The sequence below is a fragment of the Nerophis lumbriciformis genome, linkage group LG26 (assembly GCF_033978685.3).
Source record: "Nerophis lumbriciformis linkage group LG26, RoL_Nlum_v2.1, whole genome shotgun sequence".
Taxonomy (NCBI): Eukaryota; Metazoa; Chordata; class Actinopteri; order Syngnathiformes; family Syngnathidae; genus Nerophis; species Nerophis lumbriciformis.
Genome location: NC_084573.2, coordinates 3,380,001 through 3,407,307, shown reverse-complemented (window position 1 = coordinate 3,407,307; position 27,307 = coordinate 3,380,001). Strand labels below are relative to the sequence as shown.

The following is a 27,307-nucleotide window of genomic DNA, read 5'->3' as shown; positions in this document are numbered from 1 at the left end:
AACGGCACCACTGTTTATTTATTACAGTAAAAAAGTTTTTATGGTTAAAAAAAGGCAGCTCAATTGCCAGAATTTTACTGTAAAATGTACATTTGTTTTTTTTTACTGTAAATTTAAAAAAATGCAATTTTACAGTAAACTGTTGCCACCTGAGCTGCCTGTTTTTTGTTTTTTTACTGCAAATCAGCAACTGTAGATTTTTTGGTGTAATACTGTAAAGGCCAAAACGGCACCACTGTTTATTTATTACAGTAAAAAAGTTTTTATGGTTAAAAAAAGGCAGCTCAGTTGCCAGAATTTTACTGTAAAATTTACATTTGTTTTTTTACTGTAAATAGAAAAAAAATCACATTTTAGCATATTGGCACCTAAGCTGCCTGCTTATTTTTTTGCCGAAAATCAATAACTGTAGATTTTTCAGTGTATTACTGTAAATCCCAAAACGGCACCACAATATTTTACAGGGGAAAAAAAGTACTGTTTTATTCACTGTTTTATTCATTTAGAAAATAAATGCTGTAAGAACCATAGTAAATTTCACAATTTTCCTATGAAATCTATTGCTACTTTTTACTGTAAATATACTGTAAATGGAAAAACAGTACAGCTGTGTTTATGAGTAAAAAAGGCAGCTCAGTTGCCAGAATTTTACTGTAAAATGTACATTTGTTTTTTTACTCTAAATGAAAAAAAAATGCAGTTTTACAGTAAAATGTTGCCACCTGAGCTGTCAGGTTTTTTTTTGCCTTTTTTTGTTTTGTTTTGTTTTTGCAAATCAACAACTGTGGATTTTTGGGTGTATTACTGTAAATGCCAAAATTGCACCACAGTTTATTAGGAAGAAATGCTGTAAAAACCACAGTAAATTTCACAATTTTCCCATGTAATCTATTGCTACATTTACATTGCACAATTTGATGGATAACTTGCTTTGAAAGGTGTCAGTCATTCTCACTGTTATGTTTGGCCCCAGAGGGCCGCTTCTAGCAGTGAATATTATTACACAATGTTTTTATGCATTTTATTAGTAGCTTTTTTTTTTTTTTAACTAAAATGTAAAGAAATATGCTAAGTTTTGAAATTTCACCTCAAATGTAGTGTATATTACTGTAAATAGAAAAACAGTACTGCTGTTTTTATGGTTAAAAAAGGCAGCTCAGTTGCCAGAATTTTACTGTAAAATTTACATTAGTTTTTTTTTTTACTGTAAATAAAAGAACTGCAATTTTACAGTAAAATGTTGCCACCTGAGCTGCCAGTTTTTTGTAGTTTTTTTTTTACCGCAAATCAGCAACTCTAGATTTTTGGGTGTATTACTGTAAATGCCAAAACGACACCACCGTTTATTACAGTAAAAAAAGTGTTTATGGTTGCCAGAATTTTACTGTAATATATTAAAATCAGCCCAGGCTTAAGTTCCAGGCACTTCATGCGGTCCTGATTTTATAAATGTCGATTAGTTACACTCCATAAATGACCATAAGACTCTTGAACGCATAATAATAATTCCCCCCAAAAAAGGATTAACTCGCTGGAGTATAAAGACAATATAACATACATCCATTAACGTGGATGCATATGCAAAAGTGCAATATATTTATCTGTACAGTAATCTATTTATATCTGCACTAGGGCTGCAGCTAACGATTATTTTTCTATCGATTATTTTTTTCGATTAATCGGTTAATCTATAGATTATTTTTTTCGATTAATCTATAGATTATTTTTCCTTTTACCGATTTTTTTTTTTTTAAATGAAGAGGAAAAAATAAATGTAGGCCAGTTTTTTCAAAAGGCATGGCTTTTATTTACAAAAAAAAAAGTATGGCCACTCAGTCAACATTGACAACAACATGACAAAATATTCTGTAACAATGTAAACATTTAAAACTTTTAAAATTTAACAAAATTAAAAGTAGCTTATTTGCTTTTTAATGTGCAAATATAAAAGTAAACATCCAGTGCAAATCTTAATATTCTGGAATAGTATAAGCATTTCAAAAGTAAAAGTATTGCTTATTTTGCTTTAAAATGTGCAAAAATAAAGATAAACATCCAATACAAAAAAGTGCAAAACGGAAATATTCTGTAACAAGTGTAAACATTTCAACAAAAGTAAAAGTATTGCTTATTTGCTCAAATGTGCAAAAATAAAGCTAAACATCCAATACAAAAAAGTGTACAGTGTAAACATTTCAACAAAAGTAAAAGTATTGCTTATTTTGCTTAATAACACAACAATGATAGTATGATTAAAGTGAAAGTTAATTGTTGGTTTGTACATAGTATATGTAACTGTTAATGTTGTAAAAGGTATTTGCACAACTAATTAACGTTAGCGTTTGTGACACGTCTTGTGCCGTGGGGTTCTTTCAGGACCGACAGACTGAACGCCAGACGGCTTTGCCAGGTTTACAATCTTTTAATTTTACACAAAGTCTTTTCTCTTCCAACTGCGCGGATCGCGCACCTGGGCACGATTGCGGCGTCGCTTCCGGCGCGCCCTGCCTCGCCGCTCGCTCGCCGCCGCCTCTCCACAGCGTTAAAGAGGAGCGCGTCTTTGTAAACACTGAACAGGCACGCCAAACGCGCCTCTCAGAGCGAAACGGTGCTTTAGTTTATGAATTTACAACGCAGATACAAATGACACATTCATGTTTTTGTGTAATAATGACAACGTATACGCACGCGGACGATTGACTTGTTGATGGTGATGGCAAGAACGCTGTCGGGGGTTTTCTTTTCAAATGTTCGTTCATAGCCGTTGTGCTGCTATGATAGGCCATTTCCGCTCGACACAGTGTGCATACAACAACATTATTAGGCCGTTTATTGAAATACTCCCACACTTTTGACGACTTTTGGCGTGCTTTTTTCCCCTCGCTCGCATCGTCTGCTTTGCGCTCCGCCATGACAGTAAAGTAGAGTGACGTAAATATGCGACGCGCCGACGCACAAAAACGGCGTCGACGTATTTACGTAACCGATGACGTCGACGCGTCGTTTCAGCCTTAATCTGCACCTTATTGCTCTTTTATCCTGCACTACAACTAGCTAATGCAACATTTTGTTCTCATCTGTACTGTAAAGCTCACATTTGAATGACAATAAAAGGAAGTCTTATTAATCGTTGTTAATCCAGAGCTGAATTGGTTATGATGGACGAGCGTATCTTATTATTGAACTTCCATGGTCTTCTCCAGAACCAATTGACAAGCATTGGGCTTGATCAGGGGTGTATATGTTTTCTATATAAATACACGTATGTAAGTATCGGCATAACAAAATTTTTTAAATTATTGTTTTGATCTACGCCAGCAGACATTCTGACAAAAAAAATTGAATTTGTGTACATCTATTAACAATCTTACAAAAAATAGACAGATGTGCACTCAAGTAATTATTTGATTACCTCTTTTAAGTAGTGTGTATGAGAGGATACATACGATGCACTTTTGTTTTTGACACTTGACCCATTTCAAGTCCTGCACCGTGTACCTTGTAAACAACTGTGCTTTCCAATTCAAATACGGCAGAAGCAATAAGTGGCACGACACAATGCGAATACCAACACAACCATTTGGCAACGTTGTTTAGCATTATCCTTCGTTTTTGCCTCTCAAAGGCGTGATTTCACACTTTGTAGTCTGCTCAAATTTGTGTTAAAATATTTAATTTTAATCTATTACATTGGCATGAGCTGACAAATAACACTCAAGTAATTCTGACTAATGATCAGTATTAGCATTTTTACTCTGGGGGCCAACAGACACAATAAAAAATGGACTTGCGACCCATTTAGCGTCCTGACTCAGTCTTTGGTGAAAACCTGCTGTCAAGGGATCAGTATGAGACCTCTGCAAAGTGTCATTAAAAATATATACATGTACCGTATTTTCCGCACTATAAGGCGCACCGGATTATTAGCCGCACCTTCTATGAATTACATATTTCATAATTTTGTCCACCAATAAGCCGCCCCGGACTAAAAGCCGCGCCTACGCTGCGCTAAAGTGAATGTCAAAAAAACGCTGCGCTAAAGTGAATGTCAAAAAAACAGTCAGATAGTTCAGTCAAACTTTAATAATATATTGAAAACCAGCGTTCTAAGAACTCTGTCCCAAAATGTACGCAAATGTGCAATCACAAACATAGTAAAATTCAAAATGGTGTAGAGCAATAGTAACATAATGTTGCTCGAACGTTAATGTCACAACACACAAAATAAACATAGCGCTCACCTTCTGAAGTTATTCTTCATTCGTAAATCCTTCGAATTCTTCGTCTTCGGTGTCCGAATTGAAAAATTGCGCAAGCGTGGGATCCAAAATGGCCGGTTCCGTCTCGTAGAAGTCATCGGGAGTCAGTGTCGCTGTTGTTCTGTGAATCCTGCCTTCCGGAAAGCTCGGACCACAGTTGTGACCGAAATATCTGCCCAAGCATTTACGATCCACTGGCAGATGTTGGCGTATGTCGTCCGAGGCTGTCTGCCCGTCTTAGTGAAGGTGTGTTCGCCTTCGGAGCTGTGTGAAAAAAGCCACCCGGCCTCTTCGCGTAAACTTCCCTTAACCACTCGCTCATCTTTTCTTCATCCATCCATCCCTTCGAGTTAGCTTTTATGATGACGCCGGCTGGAAAGGTCTCTTTTGGCAAGGTCTTCCTTTTGAATATCACCATGAGTGGAAGTTAGCATGGCAAGCTAGAACCACAGTGAAGGATGACTTCTCATTCCCTGTGGAGCGAATATTCACCGTACGTGCTCCCGTTCCACAGTGCGGTTCAGTTGCTGTGAAATACGGTAGTAATCCGTGTGCGGATGGAGAGATTGCGTCTTTTTATGAACCGGATCGTTTAGCAGGAGCCATTTTGTGGTCTTTACAGATGTAAACAGGAAATGAAACGTACGGTGATATCCGCGCGTTTTTTCTTCTTCTTCCGGGGGCGGGTGAAGCGCTTCCTGTTCTATGGGGGCGGGTGAAGCGCTTCCTGTTCTATGGGGGCGGGTGCTTTCCTTGGCGGTTGCTTGCGTAGAAGAAGAAGCGCTTCCTGTTCTACCGGGAAAAAAGATGGCGGCTGTTTACCGAAGTTGCGAGACCGAAACTTTATGAAAATGAATCGTAATAAAGCGCACCGGGTTATTAGGCGCACTGTCAGCTTTTGAGAAAAATTGTGGTTTTTAGGTGCGCCTTATAGTGCGGAAAATACGGTATATATTGAATTAGAACAGTGTTTTTCCAACCCTTTTTGAGCCAAGGCACATTTTTTGCGTTGAAAAAATGCAGAGGCACACCACCAGCAGATCTTATTAAAAAACGAAACTCAGTTAACAGTAAAAAGTCGTCGTCGCAATTGTTGGATATGACTTTAAACCATAACCAAGCATGCATCACTATAGCTCTTGTCTCAAAGTAGGTGTACTGTCACATCACCCCGTGACTTATTTTGACTTTTTTGCTGTTTTCCTGTGCAGTGTTTTAGTTCTTGTCTTGCGCTCCTATTTTGGTGGCTTTTTCTCTTTTTTTGGTATTTTCCTGTAGCAGTTTCATGTTGAGCGATATTTCCCGTATCTTTGTTTTAGCAATCAAGAATATTTCAGTTGTTTTTATCCTTCTTTGTGGGGACATTGTTGATTGTCATGTTCGGATGTACATTGTGGACGCCCGTCTTTGCTCCACAGTAAGTCTTTGCTGTTGTCCAGCGTTCTATTTTTGTTTACGTTGTAGCCAGTTCAGTTTTAGTTTCGTTCTGCATAGCCATTCCTCAGCTTCAATGCCTTTTCTTAGGGGCACTCACCTTTTGTTTATTTTTGGTTTAAGCATTAGATAACTTTTTACCTGCACACTGCCTCCCGCTGTTTCCGACATCTACAAAGCACTTACTGATATGGAAGAGTATTACACGGTTACTCTGCCGAGCTCTAGACAGCACCGACACTCAACAGCAACACATTTGCAGACTATAATTACTGCTTTGCAAAAAAATATTTTTAACCCAAATTAGATAATCTCCCACGGCACACCAGACTGTATCTCACATTATGCACAGTGGTTGAAAAACACTGAATTAGACTACGGCAAATACCAGAATCCTCTCCAGAATACCGTATTTTCCGCACCATAAGGCGCCCTGGGTTAAAAGCCGCGCCTTCAATGAACGGCATATTTCAAAACTTTGTCCACCTATAAGCCGCCCGGTGTTGTAAGCCGCATCTAACTGCGCTAAAGGAATGTCAAAAAAACAGTCAGATAGGTCAGTCAAACTTTAATAATATATTAAAAACCAGCGTTCTAACAACTCTGTTCACTCCCAAAATGTCCGCAAATGTGCAATCACAAACATACGTATATCAACATGGACAGAGCTGCGTGAAAAAAGCCACCCGGCCTCTTCGCGTAAACTTCCCTTAACCACTCGCTCATCTTTTCTTCATCCATCCATCCCTTCGAGTTAGCTTTTATGATGACGCCGGCTGGAAAGGTCTCTTTTGGCAAGGTCTTCCTTTTGAATATCACCATGGGTGGAAGTTTCTGGCCATTAGCATGGCAAGCTAGAACCACAGTGAAGGATGACTTCTCATTCCCTGTGGTGCGAATATTCACCGTACGTGCTCCCGTTGTATCCACAGTGCGGTTCACAGGAATATCAAAAGTCAGTGGAACCTCGTCCATGTTGATAATGTTCTCTGGCCGGATCTTTTTTTCAGCTATCTTGTTTTTACAATATGCACGTAAAGTAGCCAGCTTTTCTTGAAAGTCTTTAGGCAGTTGCTGTGAAATAGTAGTCCGTGTGCGGATGGAGAGATTGCGTCTTTTCATGAACCGGAAACCTGTCGCTTAGTAGGAGCCATTTTGTGGTCTTTACAGATGTAAACACACAAAGGAAATGAAACGTAATATCCGCGCGCTTCTTCTTCTTCTACGGGGGCGGGTGGTTGCTTACAGTAGAAGAAGAAGCGCTTCCTCTTCTATGGGGGCGGGTGCTTACCTTGGCGGTTGCTTGCCGTAGAAGAAGAAGCACTTCCTCTTCTACGGGGAAAAAAGATGGCGGCTGTTTACCGTAGTTGCGAGACCTAAACTTTATGAAAATGAATCTTATTATTAATCCATATATAAAGCGCACCGGGTTATAAGCCGCACTGTCAGCTTTTGAGTAAATTTGTGGTTTTTAGGTGCGGCTAATAGTGCGGAAAATACGGTAGCTAGCGGCTGCCACTTACTGATATGGAAGAGTATTACACGGTTACTCTGCCGAGCTCTAGACAGCACCGACACTCAACAACAACAACACATTTGCAGACTATAATTACTGCTTTTCAAAAAATATTTTTAACCCAAATTAGATAATCTCCCACGGCACACCAGACTGTATCTCACATTATGCACAGTGGTTGAAAAACACTGAATTAGACTACGGCAAATACCAGAATCCTCTCCAGAATACCGTATTTTCCGCACCATAAGGCGCCCTGGGTTAAAAGCCGCGCCTTCAATGAACGGCATATTTCAAAACTTTGTCCACCTATAAGCCGCCCGGTGTTGTAAGCCGCATCTAACTGCGCTAAAGGAATGTCAAAAAACAGTCAGATAGGTCAGTCAAACTTTAATAATATATTAAAAACCAGCGTTCTAACAACTCTGTTTACTCCCAAAATGTACGCAAATGTGCAATCACAAACATACGTATATCAACATGGACAGAGCTGCGTGAAAAAAGCCACCCGGCCTCTTCGCGTAAACTTAAACTTACCTTAACCACTCGCTCATCTTTTCTTCATCCATCCCTTCGAGTTAGCTTTTATGATGACGCCGGCTGGAAAGGTCTCTTTTGGCAAGGTCTTCCTTTTGAATATCACCATGGGTGGAAGTTTCTGGCCATTAGCATGGCAAGCTAGAACCACAGTGAAGGATGACTTCTCATTCCCTGTGGTGCGAATATTCACCGTACGTGCTCCCGTTGTATCCACAGTGCGGTTCACAGGAATATCAGTTGCTGTGAAATAGTAATCCGTGTGCGGATGGAGAGATTGCGTCTTTTCATGAACCGGATCCCTGACGCTTAGTAGGAGCCATTTTGTGGTCTTTACAGATGTAAACACACAAAGGAAATGAAACGTACGGTATATCCGCGCGCTTTTTCTTCTTCTACGCGGACGGGTGGTTGCTTACAGTAGAAGAAGATGCGCTTCCTGTTCTATGGGGGCGGGTGCTTACCTTGGCGGTTGCTTGCGTAGAAGAAGAAGCGCTTCCTGTTCTACCGGGAAAAAAGATGGCGGCTGTTTACCGAAGTTGCGAGATCGAAACTTTATGAAAATGAATCGTAATATTAATCCATATATAAAGCGCACCGGGTTAAAAGCCGCACTGTCAGCTTTTGAGTAAATTTGTGGTTTTTAGGTGCGGCTAATAGTGCGGAAAATACGGTAGTTTTTTTTTACTTGCCACATTCCCAAGATCTCAAGTTTCGTCAACAACAATTAAGAACATAATTTTGCTGACACTAGTAAATGTATTCTTTGAACAATCTTACTGAGATTTGTTTTTTTTTGAGTCTTGTCAAAAAAAACACTGGTGAAAGTACATAAAGCCGTAACACAGAAAGACGTTGTCACTGTCAAATGAAAAACAATATCAATGTTTAATAATCATTTTTTATTGCTTTTTAGGAGCTTCATGACCTGGCTCGTGACCCCCCAGCACAGTGCTCCGCTGGCCCAGTGGGTGATGACAGTAAGTCTGCTTTTAATTCATAAATCAGAGAAGGCATGTTTCCAAACAATATTGGTTAAAGGCAACAATAGATTACTTTACACTGTTTTCCACAGGCCTGCAATGTGTTTGTGTGGGTGCTAGTGGTCTTTGTCATTTGCATAAATGCATAGAAAAGTAACCATAACAAATGAATTCACTGATACAAATGTTGCTTCTTTTTTGTTTTTTGTATCACAAACACGTTTTTTAGACTCGGAGACTGCGAGCCATACGTGCGTTCATGTCCATCTCAGTGTCTAATAAGACTTGTTGCTAGTGTCTGATTACTTGCTAATAAAGTGTCATGTTCTGGGGGTTAGTCAGCATGCCTTGCCGTTTGTTGACAGGGGCGTCATTTTGTGTAGGCGTTAATTTATATGTCCATGTGTTGCACTAGATAAGGTTGCATCACCACTTATGGAACATACATACTGTATGTGATAACTTACTGCTGTTTGCACTATGACTGACCTTGTTTCGTACCACTAGTCTGGGGGGTCAGCAACCCGCGGCTCTTAAGTGCAGCCCGAGCATTTTTAAAAAAAGGATTGAAAATGGAAAAAGATGTGGGGGGGTGCAGGGATTTTTTTGTTTTGTTTTAGTATGTTTTTTGTTTGAGGACAAACATGACACAAACCTTCCCAATTGTTAGAACTACCACTGTTTAATATGTTTGTGTATGCTTCACTGATGAGAGTATTTGGTGAACATCGTTTTGTCCTACTCATTTGCCATAGAGTGGACTGTGACGCAACAGTTTGTTTACAAGTAAAGTCTTCCAGTCCTTTTTTTGTCTCATTTTGTCCACCCAAAGTTTTATGCTGTGCGTGAATGCACAAAGGTGAGCTTTTGTTGACGTTATTGACTTGTCAGAGTGCTAATGAGGCATATTTGGTCACTGCATGACTGATTGATTGATTGAAACTTGTATTAGTGGATTGCACAGTTAAGTACATATTCCGTACAATTGACCACTAAATGGTAACACCCAAATACGTTTTTCAATTTGTTTATGTAATCAATTCATGGTACCGTATTTTCCGCACCATAAGGCGCCCTGGGTTATAAGCCGCGCCTTGAATGAACGGCATATTTCAAAACTTTGTCCACCTATAAGCCGCCCCGTGTTGTAAGCCGCATCTAACTGCGCTAAAGGAATGTCAAAAAAACAGTCAGATAGGTCAGTCAAACTTTAATAATATATTAAAAACCAGCGTTCTAACAACTCTGTTCACTCCCAAAATGTACGGTAATGTGCAAATGTGCAATCAATAAGCATCAATAACTTAATGTTGCTCGAACGTTAATGTCACAACACACAAAATAAACATAACGCTCACTTTCTGAAGTTATTCTTCAATCATAAATCTCTCGAATTCTTCTCCTTCGGTGTCCGAATTAAAAAGTTGGGCGAATACGGGATCCAAAATGGCCGGCTCCGTCTCGTCGCAGTTCTGTGAATCCTGCCTTCCGGAAAGCTCGGACCACAGTTGTGACCGAAATATCCGCCCAGGCATTTACGATCCACTGGCAGATGTTGGCGTATGTCGTCCGGCGCTGTCTCCCTGTCTTAGTGAAGGTGTGTTCGCCTTCGGTCATCCATTGTTCCCACGCCGTTCGCAGTCGTGCTTTAAATGCCCTGTTGACACCAATATCGAGCGGTTGGAGTTCTTTGGTTAAATATTGCCTTAAGTTTAAATTCTGCGTTATACGCGCGTCGCTTAGTAGGAGCCATTTTGTGGTCTTTACAGATGTAAACACACAAATGAAATGAAAAGCAATATCCGGGGGCTTCTTCTTCTATGGGGGCGGGTGGTTGCTTACAGTAGAAGAAGAAGCGCTTCCTCCTCTATGGGGGCGGGTGCTTACCTTGGCGGTTGCTTACCATAGAAGAAGAAGCGCTTCCTCTTCTACGGGGAAAAAAGATGGTGGCTGTTTACCGTAGTTGCGAGACCGAAACTTTATGAAAATAAATATTTATATTAATCCATATATAAGGCGCACCGGGTTATAAGCCGCACTGTCAGCTTTTGTGAAAATTTGTGGTTTTTAGGTGCGGCTTATAGTGCGGAAAATACGGTACTTATTCCGTACAATTGACCACTAAATGCTAACACCCGAATAAGTTTTTCATTTTATGTTTATGTAATCAATTCATGGTAATTCACTGCAAGCTAATCAATGCTAACATGCTATTTAGGCTAGCCGTATGTACATATTGCATCATTATGCCTCATTTGTAGGTATATTTGAGCTCATTTAATATCAGTTACTTTTGTCCTCTTTGTATATAATTTAGTTTTGCATTATCTGTATGTAATGGCTGCATTTCAAATAGTTGTGTGTGTGCCATGTTGTTCCAGACCACAGCAAACATGACCTAGCTTGCCAAAGATTGTAATAAATCCATTAAAAGAAGACAGCCTGCCGTTGCCTTTAACTTGGACACACACATCTACACTTTTGGCCAATAAGAGCTAGTAATTTCCAGGAGTTATCTCACTTTCTGAATAGCCTCTGATTTACTAAGGGTTTCTAATGTTGTAAAAATGTGTAGAATAAATATTAGATTTCAACATTTCTGTCAACAAAGATTTGCTTTTTTGATTGTAAGCTATTATAGACACTTAATTATAAGACTTTTAATTTTTTGCGGCTCCACACAGATTTGTGTTCTGTATTTTTGGTCCAATATGGCTCTTTCAACGTTTCGGGTTGCCGACCCCTGCACTAGTCTGTCTGCAAATTCCTCAAGTATTTACTGTACATAGGATGTTTCATTTAAAAATTTCACACTGTATGACCCTTGATTGTTCTTTCTATCCGCAGTGTTTCACTGGCAAGCCACAATCATGGGCCCTGTAAGTAGCAATGTCCCTTCACTAAAGTGTCAACATTGTGAAAGCTGCTGACATGACGTGTGGACGGTGTCAAATGTCTTTCTTTCAGAGTGACAGTCCATATCAGGGGGGTGTTTTCTTCCTGAATATTCATTTCCCAACAGACTACCCCTTCAAACCACCCAAGGTAAGCTACAATTAACATGTAAATGTTGATTATTTAAACACAGTCTGTTCTCATAATGCAGTTTAACCTCTGTGTTCTGAAATGTAGACCAGTTTTCACCCAGTGGGATGTTTAAGGGCAATAGAAAATTTCAGTCTCTCCTGGAAATATTTTGTCCAATAGTTTCTCGGTCAAATTCCCACCATCAAAATGTTCCTTTACAAATCAGGCAACTAGCTTTAAGTTTGGGTCGCAGCCTAAGCAGAGTAGGCCAGACTTCCAGACCTCTGCCTAGCTACTTCGTCCAAGGCAGCTGCCTCTCTTGTGTCCTGGGTCTTCCCCGTGGCCTCCTACCGGTCCAACATGCCCTAAACACCTCCCCAGGGAGGCGTCTCGAGGCGCATTCTTACCAGATACTTGAGCCACCTCATCTGGCTCCTCTCGATGTGGAAGAGGAGTGACTTGGCTCCGAGCCCCACCCGAATGACGAAGCTTCTCACTCTATTTATAAGGGAGTGCCCCACCACCCTACTGAGAAAGCTCAATCTCCGCCATCTTGGCCCTTTTGGTCACAACCCAACGCTCATGACTGTAGGGCAGGGGTCGGCAACCCGCGGCTCAGCTGCATACACTCCCAATTTTTCCGGGAGACTTCCGAATTTCAGTGCCTCTCCCGGGGCAACAATATTGAGGGCGTGTCGTGATAACAGTGCCTTTAGCGTCCATTTTACACCATCTGCGTGCCGGCCCAGTCACATGTTGTATGCGGGCTCTGCCCTTCACACTTACGTGACTGCAAGGCATACTTAGTGTCACGTTCAAACACTGAGGACATCTATTAAACAAGACAAAAGGCAAGGAATCAAACAGAGACAGAATTCAATTTGGACTCAATATTGAGGAGAGACATGGCCACTGCACTCTCTGTACAGTCCTGCACCACGCTCTGACGAAGAAGGTTTTCGTCACCTCCTTTATTCAGATGTTCAATGTTCACGCACCAACACATGTCACAGCAGGAATGGGGAGTATGTAAAACAGTCATTGTTTTCGGTCGCTTTGAAGTCCAAGAAGAGGATTTCTCGGGCTTGGGCTCTTCCTGGATCCAGCTGGGCCAGGTGTTGGAGGACAATGGATAACCCCTCCTGTCTCCTGACCACAGTGACTTCAAGAGGGCAGCGGGTCGTAAATAGCGTTGACCTCGGTTACCAAATAGTTGGAAGAGAGTTTGTGAAATACTTCAAAGAGAGTTCGTTTAACACTTCAAAGAGAGTTCCTCTGGAAGTTGAGCAGATCCTGCCATCTGTCCGTGTTGAAATCACAGTGGCGTTTCACGAGCCTTCTTCCTCTTGTTAGGCCTCGAAAGACAGCATTCATAATACAACGTTTCTTTTGTGATAACTTACAAACAATTATTCCAACACTTAGTCAACAGCCATACAGGTCACACTGAGGGTGTCCGTATAAAACAACTTTAACACTCTTACAAATATGCACCTACACCAAAAAAGAATGACAAACACATTTCAGGAGAACATCCGCACCGTGAGACAACATAAACACAACAGAACAAATACCCAGAATCCCATGCATCCTTAACTCTTCCGGGCTACATTTATACACACCCGCTACCATCAAACCCCACCCACCTAGGGGGGTTTGTGTGGTCGTTATTATTGTTGTTTGGGTAAAAATCAGCAGACATCCGATAGAATAGTTGCCCTGAATTTCGGGAGTCTCCCGGAAAAATCGTGAGGGTTGTCAAGTATGACTCTGTCAAGCGCCATTCATATAAAACTCACGGACCGCGCTAACATAACATTTTTATTTTAAGGTGCGGCCCGCAAAATAACGTCTCGTGGGCCGCGTGTCTGGTTTATACATAGCACAAAGCAAAAAAAAAACCTTTATATTCAGTGTTATTTCATTTTAAATTTCAAGAGTTTTGTGGCTCCCATTGTTTTCTTGAATTTGTGAAACGGGTCAAAATGGCTCTGAGTGGTAAAGGTTGCCGACCCCTGCTGTAGGTGATGGTAGGAACCTAGATTGATTGGTAAATGGAGGGCTTTGCCTTCCTGTTTAGCTCCCTGTTCACCACAAGGGGCCAAAGGACAGTCTGCATCACTCCCGACACCTCACCGATCAGTCTGTCGATCCCACGATTTGCTCTTCCCGGACACTCCACCTCGAAGTTCATGGACTCGGATTTAGAGGCGGTGTTTCTCATCCTAGTCGCTTCGCATTCAGCTGTAAACTGATCTAGTAGACTTAAAAATTACAACTAGATGAAGCCGGCAGAAGTTATTAACAGAATGGGTGACAAAGCACAGCCCTGGCAGAGTCCAACTCTCACTGGAAACTGCTCCGACTCACTGACCATACGCAATCAGACGGCCTGATTCCCCATATTTCTGGAGCATTCCCCACAGGACTTCCCAAAGGACACGTTTGGGGAAAAATCCCATTTCACCGAGAGTATAGAGCTTGTCCACAGTTCCACGACTAGGACAAAAACCACTTTGGTCCTCTTGAATCCAAGGTTTTGATATCTGGTGTAGCCTCCCCCTCTCAGTACATCGCAATAGACTTTACTAGAAAGGCTGGGAAGTGTGATGCACAATATTTGGGACAGAGCCTCCGGTCCCCCCTTTTTTTTTTTAAAGAGGAACTAACACCACGGTCTGCCAACCCAGAGGCACCGCCTCTGATGTCCAAGCAATGCCGCAGAGTCTTGTCATCCAAGACAGCCCCACAGTATCCAGACCCGTAGCTTAAGGAAATCTGGGCGGAATTAATACGATTTTTCTGGTTCCGATTCCACTTTCAATTCTGCTTAACGATTTGGTTCTTTATCAGTTCTCTTATCGATTGGTGGATTAACATCAATAAGTTTCGAGGCAACCTGACGTTGCAGTGAGGTCTTAAGAAGCACAAACGTAGCATAGAAAAAAACAACTTTTGAAAATAAATACGAAACAAATATTCTGTAGAATTAGACGCTTTACCCACCTGCTCCCAGTGCCACCCCACACTGGTTTAAATGTAACTTAGATATTGGGTTTCACAATGTAAAGCGCTTTGAGTCACTTGAGAAAAAGTGCTATATAAATGTAATTCACTTCATCTTCTTAGAAAATACATTGGTGAAACTCAATGCATTGGAATGGTTTGTTTAGATTTACACGGTACACAGGCTCATACCATGCAACTCAAGATGTTTCAAGCCTCCTTTTGATATCATTTTGATGATTATGGCTTACAGCTTGTAAAAACCTTGAATTGAAAATCTCAGAAAATGTGGGGTCTTTAAAAACTGTAAGCTATGATCATCAAAATTCCAAAAGCTTGACATATCTCACTTTGTATGAGTTGATCGCATTAGTTTCACATTGAAAATACACGTGTAATTACATCATTACTATCCTATGGCATCGTAAGGGAATTGTTTGAACAATTGGCAAACAATTCCAAGGAACACTTCTGAACAAGAACCGGTTTTCTATCCCTATCCCTACTGCCACCAATGGGCTTCTTAACTACCTAAACCACTTCAGCCCTCGAGACAGGAGAGCCCCCCGCAGAATCCCCAGGCGCTGCTTCTTCAGGAAGACAGGTTTTTGGGATTGCTTCTGAACAAGAACCGGTTTTGTATTCCTATCCCTACTGCCACCAATGGGCTTCTTAACTACCGTATTTTCCGCACTATAAGGCGCACCGGATTATTAGCCGCACCTTCTATGAATTACATATTTCATAATTTTGTCCACCAATAAGCCGCCCCGGACTATAAGCCGCGCCTACGCTGCGCTAAAGTGAATGTCAAAAAAACGCTGCGCTAAAGTGAATGTCAAAAAAACAGTCAGATAGTTCAGTCAAACTTTAATAATATATTGAAAACCAGCGTTCTAACAACTCTGTCCCAAAATGTACGCAAATGTGCAATCACAAACATAGTAAAATTCAAAATGGTGTAGAGCAATAAATAGCAACATAATGTTGCTCGAACGTTAATGTCACAACACACAAAATAAACATAGCGCTCACCTTCTGAAGTTATTCTTCATTCGTAAATCCTTCGAATTCTTCGTCTTTGGTGTCCGAATTGAAAAGTTGCGCAAGCGTGGGATCCAAAAATGGCCGGCTCCGCCTCGTCGAAGTCATCGGATTCAGTGTCGCTGTTGTTGTGCAGCAGTTCTGTGAATCCTGCCTTCCGGAAAGCTCGGACCACAGTTGTGACCGAAACTATCTGCCCAGGCATTTACGATCCACTGGCAGATGTTGGCGTATGTCGACCGGCGCTATCTGCCCGTCTTAGTGAAGGTGTGTTCGCCTTCGGAGCTGTGTGAAAAAAGCCACCCGGCCTCTTCGCGTAAACTTCCCTTAACCACTCGCTCATCTTTTCTTCATCCATCCATCCCTTCGAGTTAGCTTTTATGATGACGCCGGCTGGAAAGGTCTCTTTTGGCAAGGTCTTCCTTTTGAATATCATCATGGGTGGAAGTTAGCATGGCAAGCTAGAACCACAGTGAAGGATGACTTCTCATTCCCTGTGGTGCGAATATTCACCGTACGTGCTCCCGTTCCACAGTGCGGTTCACAGGAATATCAGCTGTGAAATACGGTAGTAATCCGTGTGCGGATGGAGAGATTGCGTCTTTTTATGAACCGGATCGCTTAGTAGGAGCCATTTTGTGGTCTTTACAGATGTAAACAGGAAATGAAACGTACGGTGATATCCGCGCGTTTTTTCTTCTTCTTCCGGGGGCGGGTGAAGCGCTTCCTGTTCTATGGGGGCGGGTGCTTTCCTTGGCGGTTGCTTGCGTAGAAGAAGAAGCGCTTCCTGTTCTACCGGGAAAAAAGATGGCGGCTGTTTACCGAAGTTGCGAGACCGAAACTTTATGAAAATGAATCGTAATAAAGCGCACCGGGTTATAAGGCGCACTGTCAGCTTTTGAGAAAAATTGTGGTTTTTAGGTGCGCCTTATAGTGCGGAAAATACGGTACCTAAACCACTTCAGCCCTCGAGATAGGAGAGCCCACTGCAGAATCTCCAGGCGCTGCTTCTTCAGGAAGACAGGTTTTTGGGATTGAGGGCTTCAACCTTCTACCTTTTTGACCCCAACATTCCAAGTCATGGTCAGCAGCACACCATCCCCGCCATACACAGACGGTGTTGACAGTGCACTCCTTCCCCTTCCTGAGACGGTATCTTTTCAAACCTGTCTAGATGTCATTCTTCAAGGCTTCTCCTAACTCTTCATGTCCAGGTTCCCTCGGAACATGTTTGACGCACTTTCAGAGGTGGGAATTGAAATTGATGGGAGACTGCCAATCCCAATAGACCCTCCACAATACATTTTGGGCTTGTCAGGTCTGACCAGTATCCCTCGAACGATGGGAGCCAACTCACCACTAGGTGGCGATTGGTTAAAAGAACTGTCAAGACATGGGACGCAAGTCCAACAACACAACCACAAAGTCAATTATCTAATTGCGGTCCTGGGTGTCCTGGTTTTAGGTGCACATAGAAGCCCTTATGCTTGAACATGTTTATGATGGACAATCTACGACCGGCACAAAAGTCCAATAACAAAACACCACTTTGGTTTGAATCGGGGTGGCAGTTTCTTCCAATCACGTCTCTCTAGGTCTCACGGTCGCTGCCAATGTGAGCGTTGAAGTCCCTTAGCAGGACAAAGGAATCAGTTGGGGAGCACTTTCCAGTACTCGAAGGACTCCAAAAAGGACGGGTACTCTGAACTGCTGTTTGGTGCGGGAGCACAAACCGTCAGGACCCTTCCCCATCCCACCAGGGTCAAAGAGACATTACCTTCTCGTCTACCGGGTTAAACTCCAAGGTACAGACTTTGAGCTGGGGACCAGGAAGTATTTCCACCCCACCGGTCTCCTCTCACTAGTTGCATTGCCAGAGCCGAAGTAAGTTCATCCCTTGTCGCAGACTGGTTCCAGAGCCCTGGTCATGCGTCGAGGTTAGTCAAACTACATCTATCCGGGACTTGTCCACCTCACGCACCAGCTCGGCATTCTTCCTACCCAGAGAAGTGACGTTCCACGTCCTTAGAGCTAACTTCTGAAGCCGAGGGTCAGACCGCCAAGTACACGTGACCCGTATATCCCTTCCCATGAGTGGTGAGTCCACATTGCCTCTTCGGGCTGCACCATGACCACGGCCCCCCAGACGCTCACTATTCAGGCTTGACTCCAGATAAGGAGGGGAACTTGTGTCCATGTATTCTTGACTTCATAGGGATCTTTTGAGCTGCTTTCTTTCTGGACCCTCACCTAGGACATATTTTTTCCGGGGATAGAAGTCCCCCAACAACTTACTGTAGCTCCTAGGATCATTGGTACATGCTAGCTCCCCGACCATCAGCTCAGAGAGGACAACAGCCTTGAAATGAAGGTTTTTTTGCTGTTTTCATGTGATGTTTGTATGCTGACATACTTGTCCAGCCCTAATATGGCCAATGTGTCATGACATTCAAATGTTAAAAGTATATTCTGCAAAAGCAGTGAACGTGTTTTTCAGGAGACTTGTCTTGAACTGCCCTTGTCATACCAGACATTCCACTGTGTGAAAAGAATCAAGCTCGTCTAGCTCGGCTTGAATTTTCATTTTTTTTCTTGTTTTCTCTCCGCAGGTCGCGTTCACAACAAGAATTTACCACCCAAATATTAACAGTAACGGCAGTATCTGTCTGGACATTCTCAGATCACAGTGGTCTCCAGCACTTACCATTTCTAAAGGTAAGACTGTCATCTGCTTGAAAACTTTGACGAGGAAGTTTGTCAGCAAATGATTTAATTGGCTATTATGTTGGCTCGACTACCAGGAACTGTTTTGACATTTCATGGAATGATTCAGTGCTTTAGATCACACCTGCTAATAATTGTTCTCACTCCCCACTCTTGTCTCCGTGTAGTTCTTCTCTCCATTTGCTCACTCCTATGTGACCCCAACCCTGATGACCCCTTAGTGCCAGAGATCGCACGAATCTACAAAACAGATACCTGCAAGTGGGTACTTCTTTCAAACAAATGTCAAAAAATAACACAATGTGTGGGGATGTGACATGCTTTCACTCTCAGGTACAATAAACTAGCTCAGGAGTGGACAGCCAAGTACGCCATGCTTTAGGGGGGTAAGCGCTGCTGCATCTTGGCTGGCGCCCTGGGATTGATGTGTATTTGATTAATCTACACAACTAAGTGTTTACAAAGTATATGTATGGATTTTTTTTTGTACATGCGACTGATACTAATCTGTGTGTACACATGTATTTGCTCTCCGGCAACATCTTTTCAGTTAGTTTCAGGTAAAGGAACACACACACACGCACACCCAACCCTAGTTTACTTCCCCCGCCCATGAGTGAACACACCAGGTTGCAGAGCAGGTCTAGATTGCCGGTACAAAGAATGACGAGATCTTTATCCTGGACTAACGACAAAAGTCAAAGCTGCGAGCAGCGTTGAAAAGGCCCTTGCACCCGGTGCAACTATGCCAGGGGTCGGCATCCCAAAATGTTGAAAGAGCCATTTGGACCAAAAATACCAAAAACTAATCAGTTTGGAGCCGCAAAAAACTAAACGTCTTATATTAGGGGTGTAACGGTACACAACAATCATACCTGCCAACTACTCCGATTTTCCCCGTAATTAGTACGGTTTTCATCAACCTATTCAGGGTTACGGTTGCAGTGATAAAAAATACGGTTTTTCATTAATAAAAAAATATATTTAAAAAAAAGTTTTATTCACGAAATCGCGTAACAACAATGACAATCGACACTGCTTCCCGTAACTTCCTATCGAGCCATTCCGAATGCCATGCGCGAGGCTATTTATAGCACCGCTGCCAAGCACGAGGCACCAGTTGAAAATAAGATAATGAATAAACCAGCCATTCAGGACTTTAAACTGCTCAGTTTGCAACACACTGATCTAATCTGATGTGCCCAAGCCAGATACCTGCCATCTTTTCTTGGATGCTAGTTCATTAATGTCAGGGCTGAGGCAACCTTCATTATCGAACAAAGTTGTTCCATCAGTCATTATACCTCGTAGTCCACAGTCTTGGGGGCGTGCCTTACAGGCACTGCTTTTAACGTCCTCTACGAGCTGTCGTCACGTCCGCTTTTCATCCTTTCTAACAACGTGCCCGCCCAGTCACAAGATATGAGCGGCTCCTGTAAGAACACATACGCGAATGCAACGCATACTTCATCAACAGCGATACAGTTTACACTGAGAGTGGCCGTATAAGCAACTTTAACATTGTTAGAAATATACGCCACACTGTGAATCCACACCAAACAAGAATGACAAACACATTTTGGGAGAACATCCGCACCGTAACACAACATAAACACAACAGAACAAATACCCAGAACCCTTTGCAGCATTAACTCTTCGGCACGCTACAAAATACACCCCCCCCCCCACACACACACACACACACACACACACCTTGTAGCGTCCCGGAAGAGTTACAAACCTGCCAACTACTCCGGTTTTCCTGTAATTAGTACGGTTTTCATCAACCTATTCCGGGTTATGGTTGCAATGATAAAAAATACGGTTTTTCTTTAATTAAAAAAAAAAAATTTTTTTTTAAGTTTTATTCACGAAATCGCGTAACAACAATGACAATCGACACTGCTTCCTGTAACTTCCTATCGAGCCATTCCGAATGCCATGCGCGAGGCTATTTATAGCACCGCTGCCAAGCACGAGGCACCAGTTGCCATTGTTTCCAAACGAGCGAACGATCATGGAATCAGCCGGAGAAAATTCGCAAACGAGTCTTAAACCGAAAAGAAAACTGCAGTCATTCCGTGAAGAATATTCAAAAGCCTATCCGGGAATAATTATCCGTTCCAAAAAGGGTGAAAACTACACGAATTGCACCTTGTGCAGACAAGATTTTTCGATCGGACACGGAGGAATTAGCGATGTAAAAGACCACGTTGGGACAAAAAAAACACAAGTCTAATGCCGTTGCTAGCGATTACAAGACGACGATGTAAAACTGTACCCCATTTGTGTTCGATATTTCGATGACGACATTGGAAAAGTATTGTCAGTACTTCTGTCTTTGAGGGAATGCAATACGGCTTCCACAGGCGATAACATTTACAAAATACTCACGGAAGGAATAGACTCAAACGAAATTCCTTGGCAGAATTTGGTTTGCTTTGCTGCCGATAATGCTGCAGTGATGATGGGATCTAAAAAGGGTGTTGCAGCTTTCATTACGGAAATGTCTCCTTCGGTTTACATCGCCGATAAGTACAGTTCGTAGCATAAAAAAACTCACAAAACATAACATTTTAAGTAAATCTTTTATTACATAAACAAATCAAATCAAAAATAATTTGTGTACAGTATATCTTTTTATTTGTGATAACGATAACATGTTCAAAACAAGTAACATATAACTATCATACTATTCTATTACTCTTTATTAATTTGGAAAAATGTCGACATGAAGTTTTATATTTATATTTATTTATATTTCTTTCATAAACCAAAATTTTGACCTGAAGTTTCTTGTTACAATAATGTCTGCAATATCAATAATGACATGTCTTATTTATATTGTGTAATTTGAACCAAATACTCTCAAAAATCTTATTCTTTCAAGTTGTTGAAAGTTTCAACATATAAAGTTAATGTCAAAAGATTTTGAATACATTTACAATCACAACTTTATTTACCAAAACACATTTGCATGGTGAACTGCATATTTTCACTGAATTTCTTTTAAAGATGTCAAGGTATGATATTGTGGTTATCAAAGAAATAATCACATAATATTGAAAAAGCATAAGGCATTGATTGAATGGTATAAATATTTAATTGATCATGAGAGGAAAACAAATTTCTTTTTTTAATATCTTAGATGTTAAAATTTATACTCATTTATTGTAACGTCACAGACATTTGTAATATTTTTGTTTTGAAAAGTCACTGTGACTGATAGAAAAGTGATGGTTTTAGCAACATTTTAACCTGTCTGAATGCTAATACGGTAATCATTTTGCTTCGGGGCCCCCCTGAACCCCCCACCAGGACTTTGTCCGGGGCTGCGGCCCCTGGACCCTGGCTACTAGGTTTTTATGATTTCAAAAGTTGGCAGGTATGAAAAATGTCGGTTCGGTACGTACCTCGGTTTAGAGGTCACGGTTCGGTTCATTTTCGGTACATTAAGAAAACAACAAAATACAAATTTTTTGGTTATTTACCAAATTTGTAAACGATGGCTTCATCCTTTTAACATTGGGAACACTATAATAATTCTGCCCACGTTAATCAACATTAAACTGCCTCAAGTTGTTGCTCAGATTAAATAAAACGACAAAACTTTTCTTCTACATATAAAACGTGCAACATTAAACAGTTTCAAGTCAACTCATCATGCTTAATTTATTACAGCATTTGGGAAACCTGTAGTTGATTTTTATTATATAAATGTTATATTTTTTATCAACATGTGATAGCAGGGACCCTGCCATTCAAAACTAGGCTGCTGCATTACTAATGATTAATGTAACTATAGCTGAAAAAAATAGTACAATAGCAATAGGAGAGACTATTCATCCATGAACACCATGGAGTTCATGTAGGCTTTATGATGCACTTACATTATTATATCAACTATCAGAGACAGAAACTCTTCATTTAACATAATGTCCTTTTTTGCTGCTTCAACACAGCTCAATCAACACAGAAAAAGGTAAAGTGAAATAACAGACAGGGATTTGCTGTCCGTAACACACACACACCGCAAAATGAGCTAACGTTATGCTAAAAGCTAATTAGCTTTCACCTCAAGCCAGGACTGCGAACGAGCTGAGCTGCCGTTGTTTCCAGAACGTCAACGGGCTCATAGTGATGTTACTAGTAGTTGACTGGAAGGTGTTTATTATAATTTGGGGAGAGTCCGCTGCCTGATGCTTACCTGCTAAACGCTAAGCACTGACTACATGCGCTCTGAATACGCACTGCTGATTGGCTGTTACCGCTCTGTGTTGTAACCAATCAGATGGTTGTGTGGGTGGGACAATGCTGGGTGCTACAGAGTACAGACAGGCAGAAGGAAGCGGAGCAGCTTGTTAAGACTTTGGCTTCGGTGGCTACTTAACATGTTTGGGTGGAAACTCGTTCGGTACACCTCCGAACCGAAACCCCCGTACCGGAACGGTTCAATACAAATACACGTACCGTTACACCCCTACCTTTTTATATAAGTGTTATCATCGGCGGTCACTCGAACGAGTATGACGATCCTCCTGGTAGGGTGTATCCATTTTTATGGTGCACAGACAGTCACCCCACGATCCTTGACAGAATAGGGTCCAGTGGCATGGAGTCCAAGACGACTGGGGACCCTTTTCTGCTGCAGCCTTCTTCCGCCATCGCAGCCGTTGTGGTAGTTCTTAAAATCTACCGTCTTCCGCCTGCTCCGCCGTTGAGGTCTTCACCGTATCCCTGGCTAGGGAGGGCAGTCAGGTACTAGGCCTTTGCCAAGGGCCACCTGGGGGTAACAGTAACTAGTGCCCCAAGACCCCCATAGAGGAGCCTCCACTGCCGGGTGCACTTTAACGTCATGCTCAGGACACTATAAGTGTTTTATAATGAAGACAACACATGATGTAGCTGTATTAGCCTACTATCAAAAGGACTATTTGTCGCAGACTGACGCCAATCTTTGTTGACAGAAATGTTGAAATGTAATATTTATTCTACACATTTTTACAACATTGGAAAAGATTATTAAAATGGAGGCTTCTCAGAGTGTGATACAACTCTGGGAGTTACTAGCTTAGAATGGTCAAAGTTATAGATGTTTGTTTCCAAGTTAAAGGAAATGGCAAGCTGTCTTCTTTTAATGGATTTATAATCATCTTTGCAAGCTGGGTAATGTTTGCTGTGGTCTAGAACAACATTGCACACAAACTACTATCAGAAATGCAGCCAATGTTACATACAGATAAGACAGCCATGACATGATGTTCTTTACAAGTGTATGTGAACTTTTGACCACCACTGTACGCCTGCTTTACAGACCCGTGTGATGTTACTCTACTTTAAAGGCATCAGTCAGTAGAATATTGAGAGATTTTGTGCGTGTGTGTGTGTGTGTTCTGGCAATGCTTACTTAATGGGGACATGGCTCTGTTTACACAGTCACCTTTAGGGGACCTCTGACGGTATGGGGACAAAAAAACGGTCCCCTAAAGGGAAACCTTTTTAAATGATAGTCAGATCCATTCTGAAGATCCATCCATGGATGGATGGATGGAGATCCATTCTGAAGATGCCTTAGTCATTTTTAAGCTTTGGCCCATAAAACATGTTTACTGCTTAGTTTGAGTGTGAGACATTTGCACAGCAGCCCCCTCATCGGGCTGTAGCTGGCATCGCACTCGCTGTTATTTTTGTAAATGGTCCTCAGTAGTCATGTACAAATTTGTGTGAATGATGCAAAATGATTTAAATCTGGTCCCTGTGAACCATATGAAGTTTTTTTCCCCAGGGTCCCCAGTAAGAATGATCAGCACATTACTTCATCAATCCAGAGATTTAAAGATGTGTATGAGCTAACTGGCCAGTGGACATTTTACACCTTTTTTACACCATGCCTCCACAACCTGTAGAAAGGATGGTCCCCACAAGTCACGATCAAAAACTTGGTCCCCATTCCATTTGATAACCTGTGTGTGTGTAATAATGTGTTGGCGATAACCAGTGTTGGGACTAACGCGTTACAAAGTAACGCCGTTAGTTTCGGCGATAATTAGTAATCTTAACGCGTCATTTTTTATATTCAGTAACTCAGTTACCGTTACTACATGATGCGTTATTTAACGTCATGTTTTATGTAGTATCGGCTAAGAACAGAAGATCTGAGTGTGTTTTATTGGAGAGTTGCAGTGTCGTCCTTCTGATTCTTCCTGTGTCACAACGGGGACAAGAGAAGAGGCGCTGTGTGTGTGTCTGGGTGTGGGTGTGGAGAGGGGAGGGGAGGGGGCGTGTCTGTGTTTACTAACAAGACATCATGGTGGAGCTGAAGCCGAGTTTCTTAACATGGAGATATTCTAGACCAGGGGTGCTCATTACGTCGATCGCGAGTTACCGGTCGATCTCGGAGGGTGTGTCAGTCGATCACCAGCCAGGCATTAAAAAAAATAGTCCTAAAAATGAGCGATCATAAATCTTCACTATGACGTCACTTTCGTCACTTGATTGACATTCACGGCACCCGAGGGTCTTCTGAGATGACGCTGGCTGCTGCCAGCTCATTAAAATTACCGACTGGAAGGCGAGAAACACTTTATTTCAACAGACTCTGGCGCCGTACCTGTCGTCAAAACTCCAAAGACCGACTGCACAGTTGCACAATAAAAGCACTGCTTCATCCTGCTTGCGCTACCAAAATAAGAGTCTCAGAAAGCTGGCGTGCACAAGCTAGCAAGCTACAGACTGGAGTTTGCCGACAATGTATTTCTTGTAAAGTGTATACAAAGGAGTACGGAAGCTGGACAAATAAGATGCCAAAAACCAACCACTTTCATGTGGTATTGGACAGAAAGGAGGACTTTTTTTCTCCTCCATTCGAAAATGCGGACGTTATCATCACCACTGTCTGATTCCAATCAATGCAAGTCATCAGAATCAGGTAATACACCAACTTATATTCTTGTCTTCATGAAAGAAAGGAATCTATATGCGTTTAACATGCATGTATATTCATTAAAACACCTTTAACTTATTAACAATATTAACTATGTGTTAAACATGCTTGTATTATCTTTAAACACCTTTAACTTGTTAACAATATTAACTATGTGTTAAACATGCTTGTATTATCTTTAAACACCTTTAACTTGTTAACAATATTAACTGTGTTAAACATGCTTGTATTATCTTTAAACACCTTTAACTTGTTAACAATATTAACTATGTGTTAAACATGCTTGTATTATCTTTAAACACCTTTAACTTGTTAACAATATTAACTATATGTGTTAAACATGCTTGTATTATCTTCAGAGGTGGGTAGTAACGCGCTACATTTACTCCGTTACATCTACTTGAGTAACTTTTGGGATAAATTGTACTTCTAAGAGTAGTTTTAATGCAACATACTTTTACTTTTACTTGAGTATATTTATGGAGAAGAAACGCTACTTTTACTCCGCTACTTTTATCTACATTCAGCTCGCTACTCGCTACTAATTTTTATCGATCTGTTAATGCACGCTTTGTTTATTTTGGTCTGTCAGACAGACCTTCATAGTGCCTGCGTTTCAACAAATACAGTCACTGGTGACGTTCACTCCGTTCCACCAATCAGATGCAGTCACTGGTGACGTTGGACCAATCAAACAGAGCCAGTGGTCACATGACCTGACTTAAACAAGTTGAAAAACGTATTGGGGTGTTACCATTTAGTGGTCAATTGTACAGAATATGTACTGTACTGTGCAATCTACTAATAAAAGTTCCAATCAATCAATCAAAAGTGTGAAGGAAAAAAGACCCTTTTTTTATTTCAACCGTACATCCCGTCAAAAGCCTAAAGACTGACTGCACAGTTCCTGTCTTCACAATAAATGTGCCGCTCCATGGCGCCTGCGCTTTCAAAATAAGAGTCTCCGAAAGCCAGCGCAAACAAGCTAGCAAGCTACGGAGTTTGCCGCCAATGTATTTCTTGTAAAGTGTATAAAAACGAATATGGAAGCTGGACAAATAAGATGCCAAAAAGCAACCACTTTCATGTGGTATTAGACAGAAAGGAGGAACTTTTTTTCTCCTCCATTTGAAAATGTGGACATTTGTCATCACTACTGTCTGATTACAATCAATGCAAGTCATCAGAATCAGGTAATACACCAACTTATATTCTTGTCTTCATGAAAGAAAGGAATCTATATGTGTTAAACATGCATGTATATTCATTAAAACACCTTTAACATGTAAACAAAAACGGCAAAATAAATAAATATAAACTATATACTGTATATATCAATGTATGTATATATATATACAGTATATATGTGTGTATATATGTGTGTGTGTGTGTATATATATATATATATATATATATATATATATATATATATGTGTATATATGTGTGTGTGTGTGTATATATATATGATATGTGTGTGTATGTTACTCATCAGTTACTCAGTACTTGAGTAGTTTTTTCACAACATACTTTTTACTTTTACTCAAGTAAATATTTGGGTGACTACTCCTTACTTTTACTTGAGTAATAAATCTCTAAAGTAACAGTACTCTTACTTGAGTACAATTTCTGGCTACTCTACCCACCTCTGATTATCTTTAAACACTAACTTGTTAACAATATTAACTATATGTGTTAGACATGCTTGTATTATCATTAAACACCTTTAACTTAACTATATTAACTATGTGTTAAACATGCTTGCATTATCATTAAACATCTTTAACTTGTTAACAATATTAACTATATGTGTTAAACATGCTTGCATTATCTTTA

General features: G+C 41.1%; 1 protein-coding gene across 2 annotated transcripts in view; it reads left to right on the top strand.

Annotated features, from left to right (window-relative positions):
* Positions 1-27,307, top strand: part of LOC133624056 (ubiquitin-conjugating enzyme E2 D3-like) — a 34,163-nt gene that overhangs the window by 5,367 nt on the left and 1,489 nt on the right. Inside the window, exons 2-6 of one of the 2 annotated variants that reach the window (XM_061987654.1) lie at positions 8,663-8,726; positions 11,577-11,608; positions 11,697-11,774; positions 18,416-18,521; positions 18,698-18,791. In XM_061987654.1, coding sequence (XP_061843638.1) covers positions 8,663-8,726; positions 11,577-11,608; positions 11,697-11,774; positions 18,416-18,521; positions 18,698-18,791 — 374 coding nt within the window. The remainder of the gene's footprint in view (positions 1-8,662; positions 8,727-11,576; positions 11,609-11,696; positions 11,775-18,415; positions 18,522-18,697; positions 18,792-27,307) is intronic. The other variant, XM_061987655.2, reaches the window with a different exon arrangement.